At 50.5% G+C, this 24856-nt stretch overlaps 9 protein-coding genes across 9 annotated transcripts; 4 read left to right on the plus strand and 5 right to left on the minus strand.

The window, feature by feature from the left end:
• Positions 1 to 248: 248 nt before the first annotated feature.
• N7481_010947 (AP-1 complex subunit gamma) lies at positions 249 to 3038 on the minus strand (the record flags this gene model as incomplete). Its single annotated transcript, XM_057270166.1, has 5 exons — positions 249 to 362; positions 409 to 2533; positions 2594 to 2782; positions 2837 to 2960; positions 3029 to 3038. 5 exons carry the CDS (start codon positions 3036 to 3038, stop codon positions 249 to 251), a joined length of 2562 nt encoding a protein of 853 aa, XP_057117340.1.
• Positions 3039 to 3802: 764 nt separating this feature from the next.
• On the plus strand, positions 3803 to 5719 carry N7481_010948 (putative sterol o-acyltransferase (APE2); the record flags this gene model as incomplete). The annotated part of the gene is made up of 6 exons (XM_057270167.1): positions 3803 to 3924; positions 4001 to 4444; positions 4517 to 5230; positions 5284 to 5539; positions 5589 to 5630; positions 5693 to 5719. The coding sequence occupies 6 exons, from the start codon at positions 3803 to 3805 to the stop codon at positions 5717 to 5719; spliced, it is 1605 nt and encodes a 534-aa protein (XP_057117341.1).
• A 375-nt stretch (positions 5720 to 6094) lies between these two features.
• N7481_010949 (uncharacterized protein) lies at positions 6095 to 6409 on the plus strand (the record flags this gene model as incomplete). The annotated part of the gene is made up of 2 exons (XM_057270168.1): positions 6095 to 6155; positions 6210 to 6409. 2 exons carry the CDS (start codon positions 6095 to 6097, stop codon positions 6407 to 6409), a joined length of 261 nt encoding a protein of 86 aa, XP_057117342.1.
• Positions 6410 to 8247: 1838 nt separating this feature from the next.
• N7481_010950 (J domain-containing protein) lies at positions 8248 to 9975 on the minus strand (the record flags this gene model as incomplete). Its single annotated transcript, XM_057270169.1, has 1 exon — positions 8248 to 9975. One exon carries the CDS (start codon positions 9973 to 9975, stop codon positions 8248 to 8250), a length of 1728 nt encoding a protein of 575 aa, XP_057117343.1.
• Positions 9976 to 15919: 5944 nt separating this feature from the next.
• On the minus strand, positions 15920 to 17367 carry N7481_010951 (UPF0075 family protein; the record flags this gene model as incomplete). The annotated part of the gene is made up of 2 exons (XM_057270170.1): positions 15920 to 17098; positions 17170 to 17367. The coding sequence occupies 2 exons, from the start codon at positions 17365 to 17367 to the stop codon at positions 15920 to 15922; spliced, it is 1377 nt and encodes a 458-aa protein (XP_057117344.1).
• Positions 17368 to 17961: 594 nt separating this feature from the next.
• Positions 17962 to 19420, plus strand: N7481_010952 (damage-control phosphatase ARMT1 family protein; the record flags this gene model as incomplete). The annotated part of the gene is made up of 3 exons (XM_057270171.1): positions 17962 to 18200; positions 18253 to 18369; positions 18424 to 19420. The coding sequence occupies 3 exons, from the start codon at positions 17962 to 17964 to the stop codon at positions 19418 to 19420; spliced, it is 1353 nt and encodes a 450-aa protein (XP_057117345.1).
• A 382-nt stretch (positions 19421 to 19802) lies between these two features.
• Positions 19803 to 20182, minus strand: N7481_010953 (uncharacterized protein; the record flags this gene model as incomplete). The annotated part of the gene is made up of 2 exons (XM_057270172.1): positions 19803 to 19918; positions 19969 to 20182. The coding sequence occupies 2 exons, from the start codon at positions 20180 to 20182 to the stop codon at positions 19803 to 19805; spliced, it is 330 nt and encodes a 109-aa protein (XP_057117346.1).
• A 310-nt stretch (positions 20183 to 20492) lies between these two features.
• On the minus strand, positions 20493 to 20945 carry N7481_010954 (uncharacterized protein; the record flags this gene model as incomplete). Its single annotated transcript, XM_057270173.1, has 1 exon — positions 20493 to 20945. The coding sequence occupies one exon, from the start codon at positions 20943 to 20945 to the stop codon at positions 20493 to 20495; it is 453 nt and encodes a 150-aa protein (XP_057117347.1).
• A 1217-nt stretch (positions 20946 to 22162) lies between these two features.
• Positions 22163 to 23944, plus strand: N7481_010955 (putative MFS monosaccharide transporter; the record flags this gene model as incomplete). Its single annotated transcript, XM_057270174.1, has 4 exons — positions 22163 to 22303; positions 22342 to 23327; positions 23380 to 23635; positions 23690 to 23944. The coding sequence occupies 4 exons, from the start codon at positions 22163 to 22165 to the stop codon at positions 23942 to 23944; spliced, it is 1638 nt and encodes a 545-aa protein (XP_057117348.1).
• Positions 23945 to 24856: the final 912 nt, after the last annotated feature.

Here is a 24856-nt window from a genome sequence, read left to right on the forward strand (position 1 = left end):
GTCTAGATGAGGGTGTGGGGCTGGGCGGGAAAAAGATGAATGAAAAGCGGGCAAGATACTAGGATGTGTATAGAGCATAATTGTGTTTTGGGGAGCAAAAGGGTAAAAAGCATTAAGAATATCCATCGGTCAGAGAAGACTCAAAGACTTTTATGGGCTCTATTTTCACATTCCATCTCTTAGATACGTTCGAGGTCAAGGCCAGGTGCCAATATCAACGCCACAAACAGAACTGCTCATTGCTGAGATCATGGCTCGGACCAATCCACTTGGTCAGTGATTGGGTCTCCACCGTCCCTGGCAGAAGTCACTCTGAAGCGGATGCGGAGCTTGGGGGGGAAGAGCCTGGGCGAGGAGGTTAGCTATGATGGATTTTTTAAACCCAGAATTGAAAGAAAAATGACATACCCCATTAAGTGCTGTCACACGCAGCGTCTGCACACCCTCCTCACCGGCATCCAGGTCAGCCTTGCTGATAGCGCTCAGTTGCAGTTTTTGGCTCTTAGGCACGGCGGCCTGCAGACCAACATTGGAGAAATGGTCAAAGTTAGACTCATTGCGGAACTTGGCCACAAGTTGAGCAGTGGCGCCGCTACGCTGGACTTGCAGAGCAAGCGTCAAGCCATCCTTATTGTAGGCATTGTGTGCGGGAGTTGAAGCAGCAACAGGAGCAGGCGAGGCAGCAGGCGAGGGCGCAGAAGCGCCCATGCCACCTCCCAGCAAGTCAAGCCCCGAAGAGGATTGCTGACTTGGTTGGGGAGAAGGCGAAGCACCGTTCGAGCCGAAGAGACCCATAATATCGTTCTTGCCTGAGGAACCTTGAGGGCCGGGCGTTGGGGCAGGCGACGACAAACCCGAGTCTCCGCCAAGGATATCTGCCAGCAGATCGGCGGTGTTTGAGCTATTAGATGTCGGGCTCGTGACAGGGGCATCAGAGCCACCCATCAGGTCAAGAAGCAAGTCGTGATCACCGGTAGGCTTAGCCGTCTTGGTGGACTTGCCGCGAACAATCTTGCTCTGGCGCTTCTTCGCTGTCGGAGCACCGAGCACACGCTGTTCCTCACGGATCTCGGGAGCTGGCATACGTTCCAGAACACCACGTCGGATTTGGTCGTATCCGAACAGATTGGTATATTCGACGGCACGCTGCTGGATCTCAACACTCAAATCGGCAGTTCGGCTGCTAAGGAAGCGACGGAGACGCTCAATTTGGGAGGCATCTGTCATGCGCACGGTGAGTTTCATGGACGCGGTAATGATGTATTCGATCACGATCTGAGAGGCGTAGGTGCTGTTGAGAATGTTCATGAAAAGGTCGACAAGATCACTTTCCCGAACTTCCTTGACGAGTTCCTCCTCTTCGTACTGGCCACCTTGCAAGAGGCTATCGGCATATTCACCAATCGACCAAGTCGCTGCGAGAGTCAGTCCCTCTTGAGAGATATCCTCTTTCAAGGAGGAATAGAGCTTCTGGACGGCGTATGTCTGCAGTTCGGGGGTAGTCGCAATTAGACGGACAAAGGAAGAAAGAATCTGTTCCTCAACGTAGTTCCCAGCCAGCTTGAGAACTCGGAGAATGGTGTCCATGTGCCAGCGCTTGTTGGGCGCAAATCGGTCCGCGGCAATACCGATCTGAGTTGTCATAGACGGCTTGAATTCATTATCGGCCCCTTCCAGGAAAGCCAGCAGCTCCCGGACGAGCACGCGCACATTGCCTTCGTTGATCAACATGAAGCTGAGATCAAGCGCTCGCCGGCGAATGCTGATATCGGGATCACGCAGACATTCCAGGATAGTGTTGCGATGTCTTTGCACCGCGTTCGGTTCGATTGCAACGACCTTGTTCAGGGTGTTCAAAGCAACGTAACGAATGTTGTTGTCCTTGTTCGCCAAGAACTTGCCCAGGATGTTGACACCCAGAACCCTCAATCCAGAGTCAGCTTCAATATCCAGGATAGTGAGGACAGACTCGTATAGAATGGAATTTCCGACGTTCTTCGAAGAGTCGGTGTTGGTTGCCACCTGGGCCAGAATATCATTGATCATTTCACTGGTAGCCGCATCTCCTCGGCCCAATACGCGCAAGAAACGGAGGATCTTGACCTGAAGGAAAGGATCTGTGATACCGGAAACGTCGTGCTCCGGGGCATAGCCCGAAGTCGTCAACCCCTTCAGTGCGCGCACAAGGCCTCCGGCAAGTGGTCGGAACATCTCGATCACACCCTCTGGACCCTCCTCTTCTTCCTCCGCTTCACAAAGATCCGTCGCAAATGTGAGACCGCAAATCAGGACACCGTGGTTTCGGTCACCGAGGAGGGTCTTGGCCTTCTCGAGGAAGTGTTCGTACAGATCAGGAACCTTGCGACATATCCGCATCGCACAGATGGCCGCTTTTCGGCGAATGTAAGGGTTCGCAGTTGACATGAGGTTTTCGACTTCAAGGAAAAGGTCACGAGACATCTCGATGGAAGCGATGTTGCCGAGTGCGCAAAGGGCGAGACCGACGATATATTGGTTTGAGTGACCGAGGTCACTGCGTACTGTTAGCAAGGGAAGAACCCCTGGAATATCTCTGCCTTCTAGAGCCACTCACTTCTTCAAAGAGTTCGTCACAAGTGTGAGCACCTCCTGGTTCTCATCCAAGAGCAGCATCGTTCCTAGGTAGCCCAGTCGCTTGTCGGCGAAACGGTGCGAGGCGAGCAACTTCAGACATTCGATCTGACCGAAGTGAGTCCGTTCTCCGAGGGTGAATAGGTACAGCAATTTGGCGACATTGTTCCTCCTGCAGCGCAATTAGAGGTAGGAATTGGGATCGAAGAAGGTAAATGGAACGAACCGAACGCCAGAATCGTGGCTTTCTTCTCGGAACGAGGCCCGAATCGCAGCACTCTCTTTCTGGATGACAGCCCGCTCATCGGCAATTGTCTTGGCAGAGCGGACATTTCGAATGAATTGCTTGACTGTTGGGAAAGAAATACATTAGAGGCTTGTAGCTTCAGGGGAGGAGGGGCGGCGGGCAGCAACGTACGGGATGACATGGCGGCCACAACCCCCGGCGGGGTCAAGGGGCGAAGTGGTCAACGAGGGGGGTATAAGAAAAGGGGATCCGCGAAGGGATCCAAGGAAGATGAGCTGAGCTGAGCTAGGGCACGCGAGGTATGAAGCAATCCAGCGTCCGGTCTGGATTGTGCTTTATTATGGCCCGTGACTTGGGTTGACCTGGCTTCTTGGCAGGGTGCGCTAGTCCCAAAGTGGAATGGGCGGGGATGCTGACTGTGCGGGTGGTCACCTGACATTGTCCAGTCTTGGTTATATCATTCTGCTTGCCAATTTAAGGGCGGTGAGTCCCGCTCGGCGGTGAGAAATACCTCACATACCGTCAGTGACGTAAATTACTTTGTGGCTTCTGCAGATCCGCGGACGTTCCGTGAAAGAGTCGTACTCGTACCACTCTTGATTGTCAGGGGATATGTAGGCTCATCTGGTCGCATTGGCCATATTCCCAAAATTGCCATAATGCCATGATCCTAGACTAGGTTGGAATCTTGTTCAACCTTGCCTAAATGCATCACATCAAAGCCAAGCTGATCCGTACTGTATTGCTATTTCTGTAAGGCTGACCGTTGACGTAGTTGGTGGTTCGGCCCCGTTTTTCGGACTCGGCGCTTCTCCCCTCAAAACATTCGTCACATAGTTTCGCTGGATAAACACACTCCGGCTCTCTCCATTTCCTAAGGTTCTTCACAGGAACTTCTGATGTGAAACGTTCTTCTTCTCCTTCAATTCTGTTCCTACGCCGGAAATGTCCAGCGCCGTCTCGCATAATGACTCGTCCGCACTGCGGTCTCGCCCCGTTCCCCTCCAGTGGCAGAAGTCGGACGGAAGCCTCAACACTCCAGTGGACAAGCTGGCCTTGGACAACAGGTAATTATCTTCTTCTTACCCTTTCTTTCTCGGCTCACTGCCTGGTTCAATGGTTAACGCCCGCATCGCACCATAGTGGCCGATCAACCCCCGTTCCTGAAGATGCACCTCCGTCGGCGCATTCGATCTCGACAGCTCGCAAGCAAGTGAGGGCTCGGAATCGCCTATTCTATACGATTGACTATGTGCCAAGGGTATCTCATTTTGATCCTGATAGCGATTACCATAACTTCCGAGGGTTTTTCGTTCTGTTTTGGATCAGCCTGTTTATCATGGTGATGACAACCGTGCTGCGCAACGTCAAGGATACAGGATACCCGCTGCGAGTCAGAGTCTGGAGCCTGTTGTCTACAAATGTGGTAGAACTTGGTCTCAGTGATCTAGCTATGGTGGCCACCTCTGGTCTTGTCCTGCCCCTCCAGAAGCTCTACCGGAGCGGCCCCAAATGGCTGCATTGGTCTCGTGGGGGTATGATGCTGCAATGCATGGGTGAAATACTGTGGCTTGCTTTGTGGGTCAAGTATGTGGCCTGATTTTATGCATTCCCCTTGCCTTGATGCGAATCGATTGCTGATATTTACTTGGATTTTAGCTGGCCGTTCATGCGCCTCTGGACTTGGACCTCTCAGGTCTTCTTCACACTTCACACCTTGACAATCCTCATGAAGCTTCATTCTTATGCCTTCTATAATGGCCATCTGAGCCAGACTGAGAGCCGACTGAATGCTCTAGACAAGACCGGATCCCTTCCGCCCAGCTCTCCGACCGCTGTCCACTATCCGGAACCTAAGAGGCGCCGGCCATCAATGAAGCTACAGCACGGTGATGATGACCAACCTGAGGAGCCATTGGCTCGTCTGCGTGAAGATCTGGCTACAGAGCTGGTCTCGCCACTGGGTAACATCTCCTACCCACAGAACCTCACTACCGGCAACTACGTGGACTTTCTCTTTTGCCCGACATTGTGCTATGAGCTCGAGTATCCTCGTCGTCAAGAACGCCGCTGGGCGGAGATTGGATGGAAGAGCCTCGCTGTATTCGGATGCATCTTCTTATTGACTCTAACCAGCGAGGAATTCATCCTTCCCGTTCTCACCGAGGCCCATAATCAGCTCGAGGTCTCTGAGAGTACCATCGACAAGGCACTGATTCTGGCCGAAACCATCAGCATGCTCCTCTTCCCCTTCATGATCACCTTCCTGCTGGTGTTCCTGGTCATCTTCGAGTATGTTCTAGGCGCCTTCGCTGAACTAACTCGCTTTGCGGACCGTCACTTCTACTCTGACTGGTGGAATTCTTGCGATTGGTACGTGCCACGCTTCTTTTGTCCCGGATGTATTTAATCTCATCTCTTTTCAGGCTCGAGTTCTCTAGAGAGTGGAATGTTCCCGTTCACCACTTCCTCTTCCGCCACGTCTACTTCCCCTCCCGATCCCGCTTCTCCCAGCCCGTTGCCATGCTCATCACCTTTTTGGTGAGCTCCGTCTTCCACGAATTGATCATGAGCTGCATCACCAAGAAGTTGCGCGGGTACGGCTTTGGTGCTATGATGCTCCAGCTACCTATCGTCGCTGTCCAGAAGTCCCGTTTCTTCAAGGGAAGAACCACCCTCAACGTAAGTTTTGCCCTCATTGCTGTACGAACATGCACTGATCCTGTGTTAGAATGCCTTTTTCTGGTTCTCGATGATCTCGGGCCTATCGATTGTGAGTTCTCCTACTCTTTCAGCCATTTTCACCTGGCAAAGTCTAACATTATATCTTTGCAGATGTGTGTTTTCTACGTTTTAGTCTAGACTGAACGGTCAGTGCTATTTTATACGTCACAGAAGCTTGCGTAGGACTGGATTCAAACTGATTCAGTAGAATCGAGCTCAGCTAGTACGAATTCCAGCGAGTGATTAGATCGTTTCGCGTCTGAAATTGCTGTTCTTTGGAATACCCTTTTGCCTTCTATTGGTTATTCTTACTTGGCACTTGGCTTTGACAGGCAAAGTTTTGTACATAACCGTTACGGTAGTTATATTAATATTGATTATTATTGTCATTTATAGCCAGTATTTTTTCTCGCGCTGTACTATCCTTGGCCACCTGTGAATGTTAGCTCGGGCTGTAAGTTCCTGGTGTGTACCCGCGCACGAAAGGGATCCATGGATTGGTAATTACTCAAGATGTTTTTATTGGAGCCAAACATACAGGAGCAGAACTATGGCAATATTACTGCAAGCTTTGGTAAGTGGGAGCCCCTATATATACGTAAAGGTGTATCAACCGGACGAAACTAAGCGGAGCGGCTGTCTGATGTAGTACAATCGGAATCCCCATTGAATCAGGAATGCTTACGAGACCTTCGGACGACCAATTCCTATGATTACAAGAGTCGTATTCAAGCGACTAATGGAGGACTGTTAAAAGACTCATACCGATGGATTCTCGACAACGAGGAGTTTAAGCAATGGCAAAACGGCCAAGGCAATCTGCTCTGAATCAGGGGGAATCCTGGAAAGGGCAAAACAATGCTTCTGTGTGGCATAATCGACGAAATTACAGGTACTTCTGAAAAGTATACGACTATCTCGTTCTTTTTCTGCCAGGCAACTGATCCAAGAATAAATACCGCAACTGCGGTGCTTCGCGGCCTGATCTACTCGCTTATCCTGAAAAGACCATCTCTTCTTTGCCATGTACGAGTAAAATATGAACAAGCCGGAAAACATCTTTTCGAGGGTATTAATACATGGGACGCTCTCACGAAGATTTTCACTGATATTGTGGGTGAATTGACATGCACCTACCTGTTGATCGACGCACTAGACGAATGCACGACAGGGCTATCTTCACTTCTCGATTTCATTATACAACAAATGAGTAGGTGAAATGGGCGATTCGAGTCGCTACTGGCCTGAGATCTACGAGCCTCTCCAAAACGCAACTGGAATAACCCCGGTCTCACTTGAGTTAAATGAAGCAGCTGTCTCTGAATCTGTGAGGAGCTTCATCCACTATAAGGTCGGCAAACTAGCCGAGATTAAGAAGTATAATAATGAGACTCAACAAAAGATCAGCAATTATCTATCGTCAAATTCACAAGGTACCATTCTCTGGGTATCCTTAGTCTGTCAAAATCTGACTTTAAGTGGCATGACCTCAATTAGCCAGAGACATACCCATCACGCTTTTGGGAGGCCTACTAGGTATGTATGTTGGAAGGCCGAAAATTGGAGACAGAAGTGGGGCAGCAGTAGTAGAAGGCTTGAAACCACTATAAAACCTTTGAGTTGGGATCATTGCTGCCTTCCAAGGCTTTTCACTATATTAGCTGAGTCTGCAGATGTTAGGAATTTTTCAAATGGTTCTTAGGATACTGTAACACATGGCATGGTTACTGATTCGGGCATTCATGCACGGAGTCCTTAGGTGCTTCCTAGTCCTTTGTCCTTCAAGTTTGTTCCTTTTTCTTCCTCTCCGTACTACACTTTTTGAGGCCTTGATCATCTTCATTAGTCCCTGAGCTGTTACAGATACCAGATTTCCTGCTACGTATTAATTTTATTCACAAACACGAACAGTAAGTACACAACTTATCTTTCATTCTAAATCACAATCTAATTTATAGATAAACCACGAAGACAAGGTCAGTATCATAAAGGTCATCAATCAAGGAACGTAAATCCGTCATGAATTTCGAGTGATATTAGCACACATAGGGTAACTAATTCATACATTCCGAGAGAAAAAAAAGAATAAACGAGACATCATAGATGGCGAGATAGAGAAACAGGAGATTGTGGGAAAGAGATAAAAAAATAACAAACGAGGATATAAGGATATGGATAAAAATTTGGTAAGAACAAGAAAAAGAAAAGTCACAAACAATAGAGCAAAACATGCGCCGGTCAGGTGTGTATGTTTGATATGGTTAAATTATCCCATGCGATCCGAATCCCCCATTGCGCCGACGAAGACATTGTGTGATAATCCAGCTAAGAAAGCCTTTGGATGCACATTGCGAAAAACCGAACCGTCCCAATGCTCGGGAAGGGGGAGGAGGAAATATCTCTGGCATCGCTACTGGGCTTCAACCACATCGAAGTAGGAAGTCAAGTAGAGACAGAACAGAGAATGTATCTCCCGACCCCGTAAAAATTGATGGTGGAAACCAGTATGCGGATTCCGAAAGGAACTGCGCTGGGCAGTTCGCGAAAAGTATCGACAAGAATAGAAGACATTTGACATTTCAGGTCATGAGGTGTGTGTGTGAGTAGAAAAGGAAAAACAGAAAGGAGATTGCATGGTCATAAAGGCTGTCGTTACTTAATTTAAATTATGCGGCGGTAGACTGGCGTCTGCTCGGAGGAGGATGACGTTCGTTGTAGTAAGAAGATGGGATCTTCTGAGCGCGACTGGGCGAATAGCTCGCATCGCCAGGGCGAATATCCTTAGAGTATTTGATATCGCTGCGTCCCACGGGGCGAGTGTATTCGACATCGGTATAGGTTCGGGAGGGCTTCACAGAGGGCTTCACGGAGCGGATCTCGATGCGGGATGGCTCGGCAAAGGTGTTGGCACGCGGGGGCATGGTGCGAGTGGGACGATCTCGCTCACGTTCTCGATCGGGCGATGCCATACGATACTTCGACTTCGAAGGCTCGATGGTGATTGTTTCGGGATCGATTGTATATCGAGCGGTCACCTTGGGCGAATGGCTGTGCTGGGGCATCTCCGGTGTGCTGGAACTGGAGTAACCGGAATCATTGTTGCGCAGCTTCGAAGATCGCGACGGGGGAACCTGTTCACGGACCATTTGGTCGAGACTAGAATCGTTGCGAATGGAATCATTGCGAAGGGAGCTTTCCCGCTTGGGTCGGGTAAAAGCAGTGGCGGTCGCAGTGGTTGCACGGGTGAACAGCGAAGGTCTCATTGACGACTTCACGCTAGGCGAGGTGGTCGCGGAGGGCATCTTTGGCGGGTTGAAATAATCTCCACTGCGGGAGTCTAATTTGTCATATGAATTGTTGCGAGATGAGGAACGATCGCGATCCCTGGTTGACCGAGAGGACCGAGCCGCGCGCCGCGAAGCGGACGTTTCTGGTTCCCCCGAGTCGTAACCACGGCGTCGAGGTGGGGAACGAGACGTCCTTGGTCGAACATCTTGTTCATACTTCGAACGTTGAATATGCTCCTGGGCACCGTACACCTTGCTTTGCCAGGCATCCTCGGAATAATCCTCATCCTCATAATAGGTTTCGCGGCGGCGGGGGGCCGGCTTCGTCGGGCGCGATCGTGACTCCCGAGGAGTTGACTCCCTAGTTCGTCGCGAGGAAGAGGGTTCCCTGGTCCGTAAATAGATTTCGGGACCACTAAATTCAGACTCACTTTCCGAATCCACTATCCTAGGGGCGTAGGAGTCAAATTTGTCTTCATACTTGGCGGAAGCGTCGCGGCGACGCTCTCGATCGAGCTTCTTGGCTCGGTCGGCCATCGATGCCTTGGTCGATTCGCGAAGGTCCTTAGCCGCGCGCTGACTGCTCGGTGGCACGCGAGCCTTCTTCCTATCATCAGTTGGCTTTGGCTTTGATCGACGGCCGAAATCATCGTTCTTGCGACCCATTGGGTTGGGCTCGTCGGTGAATCGCATCGCTTCATCGAAGTAGCTCTCCATTGGGACACGCTCTTCGACAATATGACCATTTCGCATTTCACGGGCCGAGGCACTGCCACTCCCTCGTGGCGAGGCATATGAGGAATCGTTTCTTCGGTGCTCTCTCAATTCTCGCTTCAGCTCGGCCAATTTGGCCTCCTTGTCGAGAAACTTGGCTCGTCCATTATCATAAGCGGATCGGTCTTTGTCGTCGGAGAGAATCTCGTATGCTTTCTGGACACGATGCCATTCTTCTCGCGCGGATTCGCGTTGTGATTCATCCTTGATCTTGTCGGGGTGGAGATTTAAGGCGAGCTTTCGATAGGCTCCACGGATCTTGGTTAGGTCGGTTTCCTTGGAGACGCCCAAGGCGGCATAGTGATCTGTCTTGACATCGTCGGGCTGTAACATGTTGGGTGGCAATGGGGGGGAAATAGGAAGAGGGTTCACCAAGATCAATGACTTGGTTTCAAACCCTCGATAGGGAATTGAGGGGGCAAAGAGAGAGAGGTATAGGATTGAGAGGTATTTGAGAGAGGGGGTGTGGTGAATGGGAGAAGGAATGGGGAAGAGGGGAAGAGGCGGTGGAGATTTGTATGGAATGCCAACAAGAAAAGAGGTGACGTTTCGAAGAATCCACTTTCATCGAGAACGATCGGGAGTTCACAGATGATAAATTGAGATCAAATTAGGATCAAATTGGTCAGGGGAGGCAAAAGATTAGAAATAGGGTCGGGTATGACAATGCCGTGAGGCACTGCAAATGCAAATGCAAATGCGAAGCGAAGCGAATCGCAACAATGTGTCAATCAGGAAGTTGTTAAGTAGAAAAGGGGAGCAGCGCAGCCCTGGCAAGGCCGAGAAAGCCGATTGTTTTTAGTGTTTGGTGCTGTTGGAGTATGTTTTAGGGGGCGAAAAGAACATTCCATAGGCATGGGGAGTCTATGTCACGGTACTCTCTGGCACTTTGCACTTCCAACTCCGCCACAAAAGGATCAGCCAACAGTGGCGGACTTCAACTTGCTTCACATTCACCACAGCTACAGCCTAACCTCATCCCACCTGGGTTCTTTGCATTCCTTTAACCACTCCAGCTTCAGCCATTACCCTCCTCTCCTCACCTCATTCTTCATTGCTGAGCATGACCACCACCATCACCCGCCTCATCCCCCATCTTGCTTCACTGAGCGGTAGCTCCGCCATCCTAACTGGCTTAGACTGGCTTTCACCGGCCCTTCACATCCTCCATTTTCGGCCTGTGCACCTCTTCCGATTTGTCTACTCCTTCCCCCCAGGCATCCACCAATCGCTGTCTACGACCGGCGGGGCCAGCGATCAAATCAACACGAGGCACGAAAGGACTTTGGAAGACCAGCCCGAGCCCTGAACTTTCGCCCCCCCCTTCGTCACTTTGCTCACCGTGATTCGCGCCTATCCTTTTTTCACTCTTTTTTTTGTCGCCCCTGCGCCGTGCTCAATGCGGTGATTCCATCGGGCCTTCCAGGGCCCTCCAGAGCCCACTAGAGCCCACTAGCTAAGAGGCCTTTGGGTACAAGTCCCATGCATCTAGGGTATACGGCAATTCCCTCCAACAGCAGCCCCCCGCATAGCGCGGGTTCATCGCGGGATTTTTCTTTTTCGCCTCTCGCCTTGCTTTTTCCCTTTGCGGTTTTCGTCCTCCCACGTAAACCTGCGTGAGCTCAGCCTTTGGAACGCCCTATTGGATGCCGTGCCTGTTGTGATTCCCCCTGTCCATTTATCGACCCCCTCGCGTGGAAACCCCGGGCAGTTCCGTGGGCCTTAATTTGTGGCTTAGTATGATGGAGACAGGCCGACCGCCTATATTTAGGTATCCCACGTAAAGGGTACAGTCACCGCCATCTTGTCCCCAGGCCAATATCTTTGGTGGGGAGAGGAGACTGGGTACCAACATGGTACCAACATAGGCTGCCGTGCCTGGCGAGAAACAAAGTACCGAGTACGGAGAGTTCAGTCTATGCTCTATGCCATCTGCCATCTGCTACCTAACCTTCTCAATCATGAGAATCAATGCCCCATCTCGATTTGATCGTCTCGATCGTCTGCAGCCAACGCTCATAGTCTATGTACGCTATGGCATTCGCGCATCACTATTGCGCTCATCGCACCTTGTACATCACGCATCCTCCTGTCATCCGGGGCTGATCGCCCTCTGATCTCTCCATCGTCGTTCCACCCAGGAAGACCCATGATCCAAACGTGTCGCCTGTCCTCATGTACCTCTGTACTCCACCCGAGACCAAGACCACCTAACCCAAGACCCCAAGTTTCGGCCTGTCATCTAGACCCGGCCCTGCGGTCCGCGCGGCCAGAGACACTTTTCAAACTGACTGCGACGAACCCATAACCCGGAGACGGAGGCTACGTGCGTACTGCGTTCTCCGTACTTCGTTCGAGGGAATCGGATAGGCTAAACGACCACGCTCTATCACAACGGTCAGTGTGCCAATCGCCACAGCCTCAATCCAAGCTAGGCAGGAAAGGAAAGAAAATAAAACAAAGCCCCTCCCCCCACCAAGGTCTTTCGCGCCCATGTACGAGTAGTTCGGCAGAGTACGATGGGTTGATCCCATAATTCGGTCATTTGACGGAGTGTGATGGAGGTGCAGTGAGTAACCCAGCCCCTCCTCCACCACCCCCCTCCAAACCCACCAGGCAACATGCGATTGCACACCACCCTTTCAATCCCGACCACAGCAAACAACCTACCCGCCATGGGCGAGTCTCGTAATCCTCCGATCTCATCACATCCATCGCTCAGGTCGTCCAGAGAACGGAGCAGCGGACTACTGTAGACTAGATCCTCACGCTGAACTGGGTTCTAACCTTATCCACCGGACTTCCCCCGCCCTGGGTCCTTTGAAACTGTACCCCGCGATGATCCGCGCTCATAGTGGCTGGATTCGGAGAATCCGTATCCGAATCCATCAGACGTAGCCTCTTGGAGAAGAAGAATTTGCATATCAGCTGGGACTGAGACCGGCACTACGAGTTGTCGGTTAGCTCTGAAGTTGGTAGTGGGCAGCTGGAACTTGGCCTGTCTTGGTCGCAAAACAAGCCAGACAAGGTCTATGCTGAAACATGCACATTTCCTTCACATGGGAAAAGAGATAGCGGGGGAACTTAAGCAGGCAGCAAACTTCCCTGCGTCATCGATCATGTTTCAATCCGAAGGCACGTTTCCAGCCACTCAAAGGTCCAAAGACAAGAAGCCCAGAAACGCCGCTAGAACTCAGCTAGCCGGTCGTTCTTCATTACGAGAGCCTACCGCCATGTCTTGCTTGGGCCTGGCTTGGTCTATCTATCCACTGCGTCTGCCCTGGCTGAATAACCACCCGCCCTGTATCTCGGAAAATGCAAGTCACCAGCGAAAAGAAAAAAAGAAATAAAATAAAAGTTCTGTGAATGATCGGCCTCGCATACATAGGTCACACTCTCAAAGTTAGAGATGGATGGCAGGATCACGATTTGGTTGGCCATTATTTGTAGGGTACTTTATTCCACCACTGGCAAATAGCCACTAAGCTCCGTTGTGTAAGCGCTGAGAGTGATAGTTGGAACTTATCCTTGCTAGAGTGGTGTTCTGGAACCTCTGTTTGAGTTTTTCTCCCATTTCCTGCAGATGACTTCTACACTCATCTACTTCGTACCTTAGTTCTTGGTGATATCACTTTTCGGGAAGGAGAGGTTGCGGCATTTCGAACATGTCAGATGGATGAATGGAGTCACTCACATGTACTCGTAGCACACATACAATATACCATACGGACCCTCCTCCGGCAGTTTGCGTGCGGGGTTTGATATGAATGGTTATGAGATTGGTTAAGAAGGGCGCAAGGCTACACATGAACAATCTATACGAGGGTGGATTTGGGGGGGGGGGACGAGAAATAAGACTTGGAGATATGCAAAAAACAAGGCTGCCTATTCTGTCCTATTTGGCACCATGATGAGCTTGCATGAGATATCATCGCACCCGTAGACACATGTGTAAATACTAGTAGCCCCGGTCACTACAAGTAGTTTTCGGGAGATACTCTGTAGCCCGACCTCCGAGTCCGAGTCAAGTAACTATGTAACTATACATAACTACCGTACCTCCGAACCGGAGGATCATCAAGCCCTCAGCACGAGCGCATCATCGGGACCATCAGCCAGTGCGACGGGTCTGCTCTATGCACATATCGACATCTAGATACTACCAGCTAGCCCATATACGGCGGTCTTTGCGCGCGCACGACCTCGGTCGCATTTGAATGATGTAAGCCTTAACGTCTGACAGCATCAGGATTTTCCACCGTCGACTAATTCCATCGTATCGATGTATCAAAGCGGCCAACCATCGGGGACTTGGGGGGCCAAAGCTCCCGGTGATCATACATGGTGGTGGGAATGTCCTGAGATACTGGATAGATGGGCTGCAAGCCACAATATGCACCTGGCATGGGGTACAGAGAGGGAGAAGGGAAAACTTCAAGGCGCACTGCGCCGGTTGCCCGGGGCGTCGTGGATCGATCAGCTATTATGCTGGCGAGGCTGGCTTTTGCAAAAAAATTATATATGTAATGCGTCGGAGCCTGAGGATGGTAAGATATTTCAAGTTTAAGGCTCAGAAGATTCAGCTGCTCTTTGTTTGAAAAAAGTGTTAGCTCATCTCTCAGGGAAATAGTAGGGTATACTCAAGTTATGAGTGTTTGGTTTTTTCTATGTGATAATTGACGACATTCTCTCGAGCCGTATTGAAGAACTTATGCCAGCCTTGTTGTCGAAACAATCATCTTGGCACATTCCTTTTCAGCAGCCTGAAGTAAACCGAAGAATTTCAATGAACTTGAATCAATACTCTACATCCACGATGAGACACTATGGATAAAATTACCATAAACAGAGGCCTGAACACATACTATTAGTAGCCCTGGAGTATATGTCTCCTCATTACTAGTAGTAATGTAGCATACGCTTTTTTTCAGACGAAAGGGTGCATTCGTACAGAATCCCGAGGCCAAAGAAGAGACAAAAGAGAGGATAATGGCTCTTGAGAGAGGTTTCCAGCCATAATAGTAACCACGTAAACAATACCTAGGCTTAAGCACCCAGGCAGCAATATCCGAATGTATGTCAATCTCAACCATTATATTACCCCCAAGTTTAAATCTCGATTCAGCCTCCCTAGATCTGCCAATTATTGTGTACATTATCTTTAATATAAGCATCAGTTGTTGCAGCTTCTGCTGCTACCTAATCCGAAGACCAGACCGAAGGATCTCGTCAACCTGGGTATTTCGCGAGGTAATCCATTATCTTGACAGGCACACCCTTGAACAACATCACCGAGTACCAATTGTCATCACTTGCACCTTTCCACCTTGCCAGAGGTATCATTATAGAGGAGCGTGGACAGAGTCAGGCATCTTTGCGGGGTCCATCGCTGTGGGTAAATCCTGCTGCTGATGGACATGAATAGTCTGAAGGTCAGAGGCACGGAGCTCAAGAATCCTGAGTGATCGTGGGATCTTAAATACACTAGGGCTCAGGTAGATATCGATATGCAGGTGACTCAAAGGGGATTCGTCCATAAATCAGCCTCGAGAGTCTGGGGTATCGTATACTTCGAATCCCGTAACAATTCATCCTCCTCTTTTAGAGATAGTCGACTCAACTATTAACAAAGGTCAGGATTAAGAGCGTAATTCCACCAACAAACCCGGAGATATAGACAAAATCAAGGTTTTTAGTTGTATTATACTTTTTATTGAACTGAAGTGTGTTCAAAAATGGCACACAGTGGTCTTGAATCAGGTGTTGAGCTCGAGAATATCTCTCCATCTCAGGTCGACGGCCGGAACTATGTAGTTTGCTTAGAGCTATCAACTCCGCGACGACTCACTATCATTTTGTTTTCATTTGCGTATTTTCGAGTTTGGTTCCAGAGGACACAGTGTGAGATGTTGGAGCTTTTACGCGTGTGCGGCACGATGACGCGCGTAATGATTTGCTCGGGGACGCTTACGATGAGCCCTGGTAAGCCACAATAAAATTTTAAGATAAGCTTGGATAAGAATGAGGCCTGCCTCGATTGAGGCTAATTCATGAACAACGCCGATCCCTCTTGTTCTGCACAATTCTGAGACGTAACACCGTCCATCGCCCACTAAACGGTGGTACACTACATCTTCACTTTACGGTGTCGTGAGGGGATTCAACCAGAAAGACACTTCAAAGTCGCGGAGAATGCTAGATTGAAATGAAGCCATTGCTAAACCCTTAAATGCAAGTAATTTATCATACAAATAGATAGGTGCACCGCCATACCCTGCTAAGGCTTTCCGTAGGTGTAGGGCCGGTCAATAACCATCTCCTTGACCGTCGGCAACCGAGCTTGACCCTTTCCGAATTCCATTGCCATTGTCATAACCTCTCTCCATCGCAATCCCGGCGCAATCTTACCCGAGATGGTGTTGGGCGTCAGTGTGTCACTGTTAATAGGAACAAGAGCGGCACGGCCGAGAATAGCCTCAAGAGCCTGCTGAGCGAACGAGACAGCCTCCTTGGCATCAGAAGGAACACCCGTCTCATCAAGCTTGAGAATCTCTAAGTTGGGCAGCTGCTTCTTGAGGTAGTTGATGATGTTGGGGTTGTGGGCACCACCACCACACATGTAGACACCGGCTATCTTGTCGATATCGATGTTGAAGTTGGGGAAGAAAGTGCGGTACTGCTTGACGATGTTTTGGGCGGTAATTCTGGTGATGGTGGCGACGATGTCGTACTTACTCATCCCCAGAGCCAAGCACTCGTCAATGATCGCCTGGGCCTCGTTGTCACCGAAGGTCTCACGACCTGTCGTCTTGGGAGGCAAGTGGTTGCAGTACTTATTGCTGTCGAGGAACTTGTCGACGACTGCCTGATTGACAGTACCCTGAGCACCCCACTCGCCATCGCGGTCATACTCCATCTCGCCGTTTGTGAAGTAACGCATCGCGGCGTCGATGAACATGTTGCCCGGGCCGCAGTCCCAGTCGACCATGGCGTCGACGCCCTGTTCACTGTCGGGTGGAATGACGCAGAGGTTAGCGATACCGCCGATATTTTGGCAGATGCGCCATTCGTTGGGGTGGTGAAGGAGGAGACCGTCGATCAAAGCGACAAGAGGTGCACCCTGGCGGCCGACCGCCTGTTCAGCCATGCGGAAGTCGGTGACTGTAGTGATGCCGGTCAAACCACTTATGACAGTCCCCTCGCCAAGGCAGAAGGCAGAACGGGTCTCGCCCTCTTCGGGCATGGAGAGAAGCCAGATAGTCTGACCGTGGGAGCCGATAAGGTCAATGCTGTTAAGGGAGACGTTGTGCTTCTCACAGAAGAGCTTCACAGTCTCGCCGAACATATTGCCGAGCTGGACGTTCAGCTGGGACATGAGGGAGGGAGTGGTTTTTGTCTCGCGGAGCATGGTGAGGACGGGCTCCTTGATGTACCGAGGGATGGGGATCTCGTCGTACTGTACAAGGACGATTTGTCAGTTCCACTGAGGTTGAATCCTTAAAGACCATCATTAGAGAGCGGTCGTACCTTGAGAATTTCCATGTGCAAAGGAGCGTCAGGAGATCTCTGTCGATAACGAACAAGGGCGCAGTCAATGCCGTCCATGGCCGTACCGCTGTTCATCCCCATGACTGTGATGTCGAGGGTACCATTTGCGACAAAATGGCGAGGGCCGTTGACATGAGCAGTTCCATTGGGCTCAGAAAATCCAACTGAAGTGACCATTTTGGTAATCTGTATATACAAGGTTGAAACTCAATAATTTGGATTCCAATAGTAATCCAGAGGAGCGAAGAACCGCTTCATATACCTTTTGAAATCTAGCCCCATTCCTGCTGGACAATCCAAAACACTCCACTATCCCCGTGATAATCCAAAAGCGTGCGGTTATGCGCACGAAAAAATGACCAGAAGTGAGAATTCGGGATGCACTTTGCGAGCTCCATCACGATTCCGCGGCCGACATGCAGGTCAAAATTGCCTAATAGGGTATTTTCGAGACGAGGTGCACGGACCGTCCAATCCCCAGGATTGCGAAAGCTTGGAGAGCCATTTAAGCCGTAAGTCTCGGGCCGTTCATGCGACCACCCCTCCCTAGATCGGGAGGCATCCGAGGGTTCTCCCATATTCGTGTCGAGGGGGTTTCATAGATGATGGTCTGTGGATCACAAGCTCTGCTACCTTTTTCGGTGGGGGCGATCCTTGCAAGTTGTCCTTGAATAAGAATACATAAAGAGTCCCCTGAATCTGCTGTCACTGCTTCATTATAGCTTTGAGACCTTGACCTTGTATAGTTGGATCTGTCAAAGTCACATCGTCATGCCTTCCGCCACCATGAACGCTCAAGAAGTTCGTGCAATTTGGACATCAGAGAAGGGGTCAATGGCTAAACAGACGGCCGAGAACCGATGGGCCAAAATCATTCAGGGTACCATCGACGACATTGGTGAAACAGCCGCCGCGAATGATTTTGACGGCCAGAAGAGAGCGGAAAGCATTGCCATTCAGATTGCCCTGAAGGACATCAAGAAAGGAATTGAACAGAACAAACCCCTCACGTACGTACTTCTTCTCCATAAACCGAAGGCGCAGGCACTCACAGCGCTTCAGACCCCTGCAAGATGACGGCAAGCTCGATATTCAAGAGTGGAACAAGCAGCTGGCTGCAATTGGCCAGTGCAGTTGGATCAACTGCCCATGGCTCTTTGGGGAGTGCTACATGTACAGGTACGAATGTTGTTGCAAAGATCGGATTGAGGAATTGCGCTAAAAGTTCTCTAGAAGCATCCAGAGAATCCTGAACTCTTCAAAATACTGGCAGAACTACGATGTTTTCAAACGCCAGAAAGACTCTACTTTTGTCAAGTCGAGAGCCGCGGTTGAGGAGCTCGCCAGCCGTTATGTGCAGATCGTTGCCGATACTCGACTCGCCCAAGATGAGAGCAAGGAGGCGGCCAAGAAGTTGCTGTTTATCGAGATGACAGAGATTGCATTGTGGGGAAACGCCACGGACCTGTCACTCCTCGCTAACCTGACCCTGGAGGACTTGCAAAACTTGCAGGGCCGTGAGGCCATCCAGAAGAGCCAGCGGAACATTGTCGACAACGACACTGACGATGTCTGGACCTATCTTCAGCGCACTGCCGGTCAGGCTAGTCGCCAGATTGACATTGTCCTCGACAACGCTGGCTTTGAGTTCTTCACTGATGTGCTCTATGCCGCTTATCTGTTGGACGCCGGCATTTCTACCTCTGTTAGACTGCATACCAAGGAGTTCCCATGGTTCGTCAGCGATGTCATTTCCAGAGATGTCGAATCGCTATTCAAGCATCTCGACTCCTCCGAATGCTTCCCAGGTCGTGAGTATCTCGACCAACTTGTACCGAGACTCCGCGGATTCTTCCAGTCGGGAGCCATCACGACCACTAGCGACCCCTTCTGGACAACGCCGTTCTCATTCCACGAGATGCCATCCAAGGCACCGGCCCTCTTCAAGGAGCTCCAAAACAGCTACTTAGTCATCTTCAAGGGCGACCTCAACTACCGCAAACTGACCCGAGATGGAATGTGGCCTCACACCACCACATGGGAGGAGGCTCTGGGTCCCCTAGGCAAGCAGAGCGGCGTCAAAATCTTGTCTCTTCGCACGAACAAGTCCGACGTTTGCGTTGGCGTCCCGACCCAGAGTAAGGTTGACGCATTGAACGTGGAGGCGCCCGGTGGTGCCTGGATCCAGAACGGAAAGTATGCCGTGGTATCGTTTAATGAGGGTCGATGATTTTCTTTGTCGCATAGATGTCAAAAATGCCCTTTGCTTTTGATGTGGGCATTGTGAACGGGTTACATCATCGCCCATTCTTCTTTTAGAGAATTGATTATCCAAGTCGTCGGCCAAGCATGCGTCGCTTCCATATCTCGCAGCAGTCTAATTACTCCAGCCCTCTCTGCCGAATCTGTCATCAAGGGACCCCCTGTTCATGTTAGTAAACGCATCCCCCACGGACCCTTGGCATGTCTCACAAATAAAGGTGGAATGACAGAGCGTGATTAACGATGGCACCGTCGAAGGGGAACTGTTGGAGGCCCCACAGATTGCACGAGCGTGCATCATGACTCGGAACTGCTGGCGTCAACGACAATTCATTTTCATTTGAGCAAAATCAACTCACATCAGACTCACGAGCTGTACTATGTAGGCCCCTGACTGCAAATTTAGGTGATGGCTTGTAGATGACCAAGAGCATACAGGCAAGATGATAAAATCCGAATGCCATAACTACAAACAACATTAGACAATGCAGAGTAGAAGGCTTTTGGCAGACATACTATGCCAATCTGCCGTGAACCATATCTCTGGGAATGGGTTTCCACTCTCCTGGACGGCTTCGCTATACCAGATTGGGTCAAATGTATCCGGTCGGGTGATCAGCCAATTCTCGACGGCGTCGGATAGCTCTTGCCATCGGCGTGTTCTGGAGGAAGGCTCCGAGTAACTCGATCCAAAGCAAAAGTGTACCACCGTGGCACAGATCCAAGTCATAGTGTTGGCCCAGGCTGTTTCAGACCTCAGATCACTCAGAGGGTCACCTCCGCCCGGGGGAGGGATGAGAACCAAGTTCAAATCCACATTAGGAGCTTGCTGATGTATACATGCGTTGTAGAGGCACTGACGCATGTACACCCAGAAAGCCGCCTGCCGCAATCTCGGGGTGGATGGATCCACCTCCCCCTCCTTGCGACGCCCAGAGCAGAGCCGAGCAGCCGGCTAAATGACGCTCCTGATCGCTCCCAGTTACCATGACTGTTTCAGACCCAAGGAAGTTAGCCTGGGCATCAGCTTGAAAACTTTCTCACTTGCCATTTAACTGTTCAAACACCCGCAGGATGACAATTGCACACAACAGAATATCATCGTTGGCCACCGTTTCCGAGCTCAGGGAGGGAATCAATAATTCTACGCAACGCTCATGCGCCTGCTCGGCCATTTCGGCATCGCCAACGTGCCGGGCCGCGTAGGAAAGTACGGCATGCAGCAGAATCGGCGATTGCTTGACAAGGGTGGGGACTTTCCGGGTAAACTGGCGGGAAGCGTCGGTGCAGTCGAGCCAATACCCGAGGTGCGTCGAAAAGTGATGCACAAGGTAAGCTTCTTTGTAGGTCAGTGGAGACCCTGCATGTATCGTACCTGTGGGCGAAGTCGGAGACCACGGACTTAAAGACTCCGGTCGGAGCTGGTGGGAGATCGGGAATCCGACCACGCTGAAGTATGGCGAGGTAGTGGTATTGTTGACTGGAGAGGCCATCCGACGCGTGGGAACAGATTCGTTGGTGGGTTTCGGGAGGATAGTAGATCCTTGTGTGTTATATGGCGATGTTACCGAAGCATTGTTACAGAATTCCGCATAGATTGGATTAGTAATATGTTCAGGGCTGGTTGAATTAACAATCACTGTGTCTGTAGTTCCGTGTTCCGGAAGGTGAGATATTTTATCATGGTCATAGCCAGGAGCATCCTTGGGGGCTTCCCTGGCCTTTCGTACTTGATAAGGCTTGATCCTGATGCTCTTGGGTGGTTCTTCTCGAAGACATGGCCGGTTCTTTTTCTGGCATTGCGAACAGATCGGCTTGACTTGGTCGCCTGTTTTCGGGTAAGTCGTTGCATTCAACTTATCTTGAACAGTTCAAGGGTATACATTTGACATGCCTCTTCCGGCAAGTTAGGCTGTGATGAAACTCAGCAAAATTCACAAGGAAGAAGCCTGGACAATTCTTCATCAGTGGTCACACAGTCAATGGTTCGGCTTAGAAACCTTCCCAACGACCGTTCTAAGACACCAGATATAGATGTGGACCAGTCACCTTCCCTTCCGATTATCAACAGCGGAAATGTGCAGCTCGTGTAATGTGGGGAATTATGGCGGGAATGACTGACCATCCATCTTTTGAGCGAAGCTTTCCCATGTCGAATGTTGTGCCGAAAGCTGTGACGAAATCCGCGAGGTCTGTAGAAATGGAACGGTAGGAGCGGAGTAAGTCTGTCTCGAAAAAGAAATATCGAGACGAGAATAAGCCAGGAGATACTCGGGTCGAGGAGGTGTGGAGAGAGGGAAAGTGGGAAGAAAACTCGGGGATATGGGGATATATTGTGGCGGAGAGGGAGACGGATATGGAAAGGGGCCCCGAGGTTTTGAGTTTAGAGTGATCCCGGTCATCCGAGTCGAGCAAGAACCAAGAAAACCATATTAGTAGAGCCCCAACTTCTCGTGATCTTCTCCCCGCGGGGTTTGCCCTTCCCCCACCCCACACCCCCATACCCTACATCTCACAACCAATAGAAGGAAATCACTCGTCATCTATAAACATCCCCATATCTTCCTGATACAACTATGCTCCATTACTTTTTCTATCAATTATCTGGGGTTGACTCTCCGAGTCAGAGTCTTAGTGTCTCCCCATTATATAGTCATTCCAAATCTGCCTTTGACTACTTTCTTCTGTTCCTCATTCAAGTTTACTCATCATGATCCAGCGAGGTCTCTGGAAGACGGTCCCTGGACCTAAACTTCTCAGGTTAATTACAGCAGTCTCTGCCGTGGCCATTTCCTATGAGGGCATGAGTCAGGGTGTCATGGGCGCTGTCAATGTCGCCCCAGAATATGGAGTATGTACCGCAATCCTCCTGGGCCATTATCCCCAGAGTCGGAATCGCCAACTAATCGAAGATCACAACTGCAGCATCGTATGGGCTTCGCCGATGAGCATGGAAAAGTCATCAAGCCCTCTCTGCAGGGTGGCATCGCTGCCATGTACTATTTCGGTGCTCTCTGCGGCGCCTTCTGGGCCGGTAGTTTCTCCGACGCCTACGGACGTATTAAGGGTATTTGGATGGCCTGTGTCTGGTGCTTTATGGGAGCTATCCTGCAGGCTAGTGCCGTGAACCTCACCCATATGCTCTGCGCCCGTGTTGTCGCGGGTATTGGTGTCTCTTTCATCATCGTCATTGCTCCCTCGTGGACCGCAGAGCTGGCTCCAGCATCCCATCGGGGTCAAATGATCGCCCTGACTTTCCTCGCCAACTTTGGAGGCATTGCCTTGTCTTCCTGGATTGGCTTCGCTACCTCCTTTACCGATTACGCCGATGGCGCTTTTCGATGGCGCTTCTGCTTTGCCTGCCAACTGATACCAATTTTCTTCCTCGTCATCGGCACCCTGCTCATTCCCGAATCGCCTCGATGGCTCGTCAAGGTCGGACGCAACGAGGAGGCATTCGAGATTATCACCAAGCTCCGTGGAGATGGCGACCGCGACCACCCGAAGGTGCAGAAAGAAGTTCGCGAGATCGTCGCCGTCGTGCAGATGGAACATGAGTCACAGAGCTCCAGCTACATCAAAATGTTCCTGGGCATTGGATCGGGAGATATTCACATTGGACGTCGTATCCAGCTGGCCTTCTGGCTCCAAGTTCTGATGCAATATGGCACGGGTATAGCGGCGGTGGTCATCTACTCGGGAAACATCTATCGCACTGCTGGCTTTGATGATTTCAAGTCCAACTGGCTGACTGCTTTGTGTATGACCTGCGGTATTCTGGGAACTGGTATCGCTGCTTTGACCTTGGACCGAGTTGGTCGTCGCCGGACCCTCTACTGGGGAGCGGTCGTTTTGAGTATTATCCTCTTTGCCATGTGAGTACAATCCCATTTCATCCTGACGTTGATCCTGCTGACTTTCCTCAAGTGGTGGTCTGAACCGTGGAGCCATCAACAACCCCGACAAGGCTGAACAGTACGGAACCGGAGCCGCCGCCATGGTCTTCCTATACGTAGTTGTCTTCAGCTCCTCATGGCTGATGATTCCTTTCATTTATCCGACCGAGATCTTCCCGACATGGCTGCGCGCCAAGGGTAACGCCTTTGGTGTTGCGGGTTGGGCGGTCGGCTACGGCGCTGGGTCGTTGCTCGTCCCGGTCATGTTTGCCGGCATCCAGGAGAAGGTTAGTCATATCTTTCCTTTCCCATATTTTCCATTTCTGACTTCTTTTTCTCAGACCTTCTACGTCTTCGGTGCCGCCATGTTCGCCTACATCCCCATCATCTACTGTTTTTTCCCCGAGACTGCCGGCCGCACGCTGGAGCAGATCGACTTCCTGTTCGCCAGCAAGAGCCCCTTCGTGTGGGACGAGGAAGAGGAATTTGCCAAGCGCATGGCTCACTTCAATGCCGAAATCGAAAAGATGGAGATTGAGAACGGTGGATATGCGGGCGACGAGAAGAGATGTGAGGACTTTGTCGAGAAGCTCTGATCGTGGAGATGGCTGGTCGCAAGCGAAACTATCCGTGATTGTTGTGTAATGGCCTTGCTGTTCAGCACGGCTGGTTAACTGTAAAGTGATAGCGTGCGACACATTATGTATATGTATCAAGTCGAGCTATGTACATGTGTATATGAAATGTATCATTGTTCCCTGCAAAGTCCTTTTCCAACCTTTAGCCCGAGGTGAACCGAAATGGATAGCTCAAGGCCGTCATATGCTTCGATTGATCTCGGCACGGGCGAATATCTGGACGCACTGCGCTTCTGTATAGAAAGGGGATTATTAAAGTCCCTTCCACCTCGTCGTCCTATTGTCAACCCTGTCGGAGCAACAGGATTGGTAAATACCCGGAGAAAGGAGATGCCGTATATCCGCCATGATTAGTGATGTTTATGTCCATCCAAATCGCTAACTAGTAAGTTGTTCACAGACTAAATAACCCTCTGCGCTATACTGATTTAGGAATAACCAGAAGGATGCTAAACAAACGCTGATTGAACGTGAAAGCCTTCGGGGGTACGCAAGCACTGAGCATGAGCCCGTGTTGACATTTACTTCTGAGCCTGAGTCCTCATAAAAGCAGCGGCAGCCGAGATAGGAAAGCACCACCCGGCAGACATTATCCTGTGTATATATGTGCATATATAGGGTGTGTATGTGGGTCTTCAGTTCACCAGCTTCGAACTGAACAACCATTGGGTATCGTCGAAGAACGGGAAAATGAACTGACCCGCCACAATGATTTTAATTTCAAAATCGGCCTTGGAGATCCAATCCATCGTCCTGCGGAGCTCGGACATGCTTCCATTGTTAGTCAAATCGCCCGCGTGTATGAGTACATCGCCCGCCGGCAGTTTGAAGCCTGCTTCAGAAGGTGTGTAGCCATGGGTATCGGAGACG

Source organism: Penicillium waksmanii, assembly GCF_028829765.1.
Source record: "Penicillium waksmanii strain IBT 27052 chromosome Unknown utg000009l:1.0-4314994.0:1.0-4318279.0, whole genome shotgun sequence".
NCBI classification, from domain to species: domain Eukaryota; kingdom Fungi; phylum Ascomycota; class Eurotiomycetes; order Eurotiales; family Aspergillaceae; genus Penicillium; species Penicillium waksmanii.